Source organism: Seriola aureovittata, chromosome 12 (assembly GCF_021018895.1).
Source record: "Seriola aureovittata isolate HTS-2021-v1 ecotype China chromosome 12, ASM2101889v1, whole genome shotgun sequence".
In the NCBI taxonomy this organism is placed as follows: Eukaryota; Metazoa; Chordata; class Actinopteri; order Carangiformes; family Carangidae; genus Seriola; species Seriola aureovittata.
The window spans coordinates 2,382,054-2,388,867 of NC_079375.1; the positions used below are offsets into that span (position 1 = coordinate 2,382,054).

The window sequence follows — 6,814 nt, forward strand, 5'->3', positions numbered from 1 at the left end:
ACATGCAAAAAAAGGAAGCTCAATGATTTGGATAGTTTTTTCTTTTTATAATAATAAAAATAATAAGTATTATTATTATTGTATTATTATTATATAATGATGACGTTATTATAATTGTTATTAATGTTATCATTATTATTACTAATCACTTAGTGTTTTTGTCATTTTGTGGCTGTTTTGCATCTTTCGCCGCTGTGCGTCTCTTTGTAGTTGTTTTGTGGTTGTTGTCCTTCCTTTTGTAACTTGAACCATGCTGTTTTTCGTCTGTTCTTACAATGAGAATCATGTTGAATGGCCAGATGTTAAATGATAGTTAAAGGATATGTTCACATCAATTCAAGCTCGTCTTTTGATCCCTTCCCAACACAAAGAGTAAGAGATGGAGGACAAAATCCACAGTCTTCATGTTGTGTGAAAATGAGATCTAAAGTTCAGCTCTAGCTAATTTTGAACGTTTACTTCATGGTGATGTGCCTTAATGTGGCTTCATTATCAACGTCAGCTACACCACGACTAAATAATCTCATCTGTAAAAAACAATCTTAATTTATTTTTTAGAACAAGCTAATTATATCATAAAAAAACCCAACTCTAGGTCAAATATTGTCTTATGTAAACAATTCTTTGAATTCTCTGGAAAACGTTCTCATATGAAAACAGCATAAAAAAACATTACTGCTCCAGCGACTATATTCATCAACATTTTCCCTTCAACTTTGTATTTAAATACATTTCAATTCCTTGTGTGAAATTTGAATCCTGAGTGTACAAACACAAATCTTTATTCACAAAAGCAATAACTGATACAAAACAATTAGATAATTTGTTTTATTAACAAGAAGGGCACATAAACTGGATTTCATTTATAGTGTTTTACTTTTTTACACAACCATCGACCTTTCATATGAAATGATTTTTGATCTATACACAATAATTTAAACAGGAGAGACAGAGCTCAACAGAAATCTGGAAAATTTGAGGTTTCATCAACAAAAACAGGCAAAAAAACAGAAAAATGTCATGGTGACATCTTCAAATGTCAAAAAACCAAAACCAAAGATATTCAGTTTACTGTCATGTTAAAAGACAAATTATCACATTTAAGAAGCTGGAATCATCAAATATTTGGAAATTATTTTGTAAAAGACTAAAAAGATAATAAATTATTAAGTTATATAAATTAACTGATCTATGGGCTAATGTTTAAACATAAAACTTGAACTGTTCAATATCTTTTAAAACAAACATTGGGGCTCAATTTGCTTTCTGCACCATTTTAAAAAAATTGTACTTGAGAATTTTAAGTGACATTTCTTCTTTTTAAAACCGGATATTTACAGAACATAAACACACTCGTTCCCCTCAGATGTTTGGGTGACATTTCTTCATGTGTAACTTGAGGCTGTATTTGACGATGAAGCTCCTGGAGCAGAGCGTGCAGGCGTACGGCCGTTCTCCGGAGTGCACGCTCAGGTGCGACTTCAGGTGAGCCGACTGGGTGAACTTCTTGCCACACTGGCTGCAGCTGAACGGCCTCTCGCCCGTGTGGATCCGCATGTGAACGTCAAGGTTCTGAGATGTGGCGTACGTCTTGCTGCAGATGGAGCATATGAAGCGTTTCCCTCGGGCGCCGGCGCCCGGCTGCCCGTTACAGAGCTGAGACCGGCCCGACTGGTCCCTGTAGAGGGCGAAGTTCATCATGTCGGCGTCCTCGTACTCAAACGCAGAGTTGCTGCTCTCGGACAGCTGGCAGTCCGTGGAGGTCGAGCCCGACACGCTCACCAGCTTGAGCCCGAAAGCGTCACCGTCCATGTTTTCGTTTTGGTGAAACTGAGCAAAAGACATCTGACTTTTTGACTGTTTGGTCCACGTGAGACTGAGATCCATTTCTGCTCTGTTTGAAGGAGACTGAGAATCCATCAGAGAGCTGGCGCCAAAGTAAGTCTGTCTGTTCGGAGAAACCAGCGAGCAATCCTGGTGGACCAGATGGATGTCTGGGTCCAGCTGTGAGGAGAAGGAACAAACCGACTCGCCGGCCTCCACCTCATCGCTGCCGCCGAGCTGAGCGGAGCAGCCCGGCTCGCTGCGAGGAGAGTCCAGAGTGTAGACGGACACGCTCTTCTTCTGCGTCCCTGTGGTCAGCTTGGATGTTTTCAGCATGACCTGCTCGGAGGACGACTTCTTCTCAGCCTCATCGTTTCCCGGCCAGTGTCTCTTCATACTCCGGCTGATGGGAGACGTGACGGTCTCTCTGGCTGCAGCCGTCCCTCCATCAGCAGAGGTTTGGTGATCTGAAAGAAAAGACAGAGTACATCCTCACCAAGGTAAAAAAAACAAAACAAGTCTCCAGTCCTGAAAATGTCCATCTAAACCATTTACTGTATGAACCTGAACACTGATTTGTTCTCAAGTCAGTACATTACGCGCCAATACAAACTCAACACTTCCTGTAACTGTTTCAAATTTAAAGCCCTCTAATGTTTCAGTGGAAAGAAACACTTTGATATTTCTTAACTTATTTTGCTGAGGTCCTTTGCAGTGGGTCCCTCACAGAACCTGTGCTGTGCTAATGTCCCGCTTGTACCCATTTATCTAACCAGTGGCCCTATTTGAGGCCCCGAGCCAGAGGTTGAGAAGCCCTGGCTGTGAGTGTGTGGTTTCCACTCACCTTCCTCAAAGGTGTCATTACTGTCCGAGTCTTCATCCTTGATCAGCACCACCTCAGGAAGCTGCAGCAGACGAACAGTCATACGAGATATTAATGTTTTATCTCTACATACCAGACAAATTTTTTTTAAAAACAGCTAATTAATCAAGATAAAAATGTCCCTTGAGTCCTGATTGGCTGACGTGTCTTTACAGTTAATTTAAATTTTAATGAGAAACTAATTAAAAAGATGAAATCAGGGATTAAGATCTAACAATTGTTCAAGCCAAGATCAAGCTCCAGCCAATGATTCACTAACACTATACAATTGTTAACAACACTGAGGGACCAACAGTAAGTCTACATATCAATGCACGGTTACTGATTCTGATTTAATCCCATTACCTCAAAGTTAACTAACACATTATCTCAAGAACGACCTTTTGGTTTCATGAGATAACGAGATAATTAACACATTATCACCAAAATCCGGCTTTCAGCTTGAGGTAACGAGCCTGAGATGAAAATAAATAAAAAACATTTATCTTGAGATAAAGGATCAACATCACTGTGACAGCAGAGATAAGGACATAATTAACTGCTGATTTGGAGATTATATGGGATTAAAAATATAATTGCATCCACGTCTGCTCTGGGCACAAGGGCAGCTAATGTGTATTTTTAAAAGAAAAGATGCAATGACTTGTATCTGCTCCTATATTATCAATATTATTACTAAAGCAAAAATAAAAAAAAACTATGGGGAAGCACTAAGGTCAACATGATCAGATGTTTTTACTCTGAGAAAACACGGTGCTGTAGGAAACATGTGGGAATAATGAACAGCTTTATACTGCGAGAATAAACTATACAGAGCTTCAATTATTAATCAGTTAATCAATAAAATGATCAACAGAAAATGAATCTCCAACTACTCTGATTAACACGTAATCGTTTGTCATTTCTTAAGTAAAGTAATGAGAGGGTTTGATGACAGTAAACTGAATATCGTCAGTTTCATTTGAAGACGACAAAACGATTAATTGGCAGATTAATCAATGATGATCTAAAATTATAACAGTGTGAAAACAATGCTTGTATTAACTAATTTCCAAAAAGACTGGATCTTCTTCACACATAAGTCCCCTTTTCTTTTATCTTCAAATTACAGCCTGATTATCTTGAGTATTATAATATAATGATATGATATACGTGTACAGTGTACATACACTTATTTTAATTATCTAGTATAATTAATACTGTCCTTGGGTGTTGCTGTGGCTGACGAGAGGTTTTTGTTTCGTCTTGTGTCAGCTGCCGTGTTGGGGAAGCCAGAGAACTCAACTCACTGCAACTTCAGAAAACACATGTAAACGGAAGAAACACAAACAGATTCAAAAAACATCGATTTGACAAAACATGTGCTGCAAATACTCACAACACGACGGAGGTGTTTCCAGGTGACCCTGGTGGCTCACCTGGTACACTGCGTACCATGAAGGTGTAGTCCTAACCTGAAGTTGTTGTGAGTTTCTGAAGTTGTTTGTGTTTTGTCTGTTTGCATGTGTTGCAACAGTAGGAAGCTACTTGGATAGCACAGCTCTGCAGCCACCAGTTGCTTCACAGTTGAAGAAGCTGAACAACAGCAGAGCTATGCCAGGGAGAAATCCAGTTTAGTTAACGAAAGCTGTTAACTACTTGAACTGCACATGTGGATACGGAATTATAACAAAATATAAGAACAAAAAGTCACATGCTGGCGAAAAAAAAAAGCCAATCAGTTGAGTTTAATCCAAAAAGTGTCGACTTGTTCACAGGTTCTAACAAAAATCAAACAGGTAAAATACTCCACTACTCATGGGAAGGTGCTGGGAGGCCAGGTTTGGTTTTGTGAACAGTAACCGCCTCAGTATGGTCACAGTGATTGTGCCTCCGGCTGAGGTTCAGGCATGACGACATCATCGCTGTGTGACCACTGAGTGCCGCCAGCCCTCGGCTTTTGCACAGCGCCACACAAAGGTCAAGCGTGTGGTGGTGACTGTCTGATGAATGCATAGTCCGTACATGTCTTCACAGCCTCCGGGGCTGGTCAGAGGAGGTTCAGTTACAGTAGAGGAGCAATGATAATGTAAAAAGGAAAAATGATTCTTGTCCTTAGATTTGTAAGTTTGAGTAGTTAACTACACGAAAAGGGCAGTAAAGCAATGAGTAATGCATTGTTATAGATTCAACTACATAAAACTAGAGATGATACAGCAGCTGCGACGCCATCAGCATGTTGACGTTCCGACTGAGGACTCATGGGTCAGGCCACCGCCGTCCTTGAAGTCACGTGACTTCATTTTGAGCTCAACTACACATCTGTAAAGTGTTGTGACGCTATCGCAGACGATGTAAACACTATAAACACCTGCCAAAGTCCTCAAAACTATGGAAGCATATAAATATTTTTTTATCGCGTTATCTCAAAATAACAGAGCTCCTTATCCCGAGAAAACGAGATATTATCAGGAGAAAAACCATTTAGACTGAAGCCCATACACTAAGTCGCAGTAACACTGCTCCTTAGCAACACTCCTTAGTAACTCGTTAGCTTTATGAAAAGACACGGTGTGATTTCTGCCCTTGATTGAAATATTCTCTGATGTTGATCAATGCGTCATCCTGACATTTTCAGTTTACAGCTCTAGAAGTTTCCATCTGATCTCTGATGATCCAAGTCATAATAATAAGAAAACAAGCTTTGTTATCTCAAGATGACAGGATAATTATCTCGCTATAAGAAAAAAACCTTCTCCTGATGATATCTCGTTATCTCGAGATAACAAAATGTCATTTTCTCCTGATAATATCTCATTATCTTGAGATAACAAAATCGTTATTGGGATAGCGAGCTTTATTGAGATAATGGGAAAAAAATACATTAGCCAGTACGGACTTTCTCTGCCTCCAAACAAAAGCTTAAAACTACATTTGGAAAAAAAACTAGATTGGAAAGTGACTTTCTACAGGCCTCTCCCAGAACCCAGTAGAGTTTTTCCTGTACCCTTTCAAGGCCCTTTACCAGATATGGAGTTGTGATTCTCCTGTGTTTTCTAGTCAGCATCTATTGCTCAGAGATGTCACAACTTGATTACATGCACCTGAGGGAAACCTGTAAAACTGGGACAAAAATGACAGAAACTGCCACCACAGTCAGGACCACAACCACAAGATGGAGGATGTGATAGTTGATATTTATGGAAGTGTAACGCATCCACTTGATTATATCAGAATCCTGAAATAATGATCTTGTTAATTCAGGAAAACAGAGCACATTTGTTTTTCGTACATCAATGTATTACACTTCTATAGATTTTCTATTGTAATTCGCTGTTACTCAGATTATGCGGACAGACATGATATGGAGCAAACCTGCAGCCCTGACACATTAGTGCATGAGTAACATCGACCTAATGACACGACAGCCACAGGGACATGATACTTTTACTACTTCAAGTACATTTTCCTTTGACTTTATCTTGTAAAGGAGTATTTTGACAGTGTGGTAATACAACTTAATCAAGCGGTGTGGATAAGAACCGTTAAGACATGAGATAATGAAGCCAAGCCGCCGTGTGTTTACCTCCACCCGCACCACCACCGCAGCTCCTCCGTCTCCTCCGTGCTCCTCCTCCTGCTGCTGCTGCTGCTGCTGCGGGAGTTCCGCTTGCTGCGCGGCCACTACGACCTCCAGCTCGGCCTTTCCCCCGCCGCTCCCCCGGACCACGATGGACTCAATGAGGTGCAGTTTCTTCTTCAGGTCCTCGTTCTCCTTGTGGCTCCGGGTGATCTCCATCTGCAGCACCGCGTAGCCCTCGTCCACCACCTCGCAGATCTCCGCCACCGCCGCTTTGGTCAGCGCGCCCATGATGATAGACAGCTGCTCGTGGAGCGCCTTGCTGGTCAAAACGGCCATTCCCGCTGCTCGAGAGGAAACCGGGCCGGGCTCAGACTCCTCCTAACGGACCGCACGGGGCTCCGACAGCCTGTAACACACGCGGCGACGTCGATGAAGGAGCCGCAGACTAAATCTGTTTGGACATTAATGCTGCCCGTCTGCGACTACAAAAGATGAGCGATTATGTTTTTCTGTTTCCGCCCGACTCGCACTTCCGGGAAAACACC

The 6,814-nt window shown here is 41.3% G+C and overlaps 1 protein-coding gene across 1 annotated transcript; it reads right to left on the reverse strand.

The window, feature by feature from the left end:
- Window positions 1-813: 813 nt before the first annotated feature.
- Window positions 814-6,814, reverse strand: LOC130178852 (zinc finger protein 2-like). Its single transcript, XM_056391402.1, has 3 exons — window positions 6,273-6,814; window positions 2,669-2,729; window positions 814-2,291 (listed from the first exon to the last, which is right to left on the reverse strand). Exons 1-3 carry the CDS (start codon window positions 6,603-6,605, stop codon window positions 1,363-1,365), a joined length of 1,323 nt encoding a protein of 440 aa, XP_056247377.1. The 5' UTR covers window positions 6,606-6,814; the 3' UTR covers window positions 814-1,362.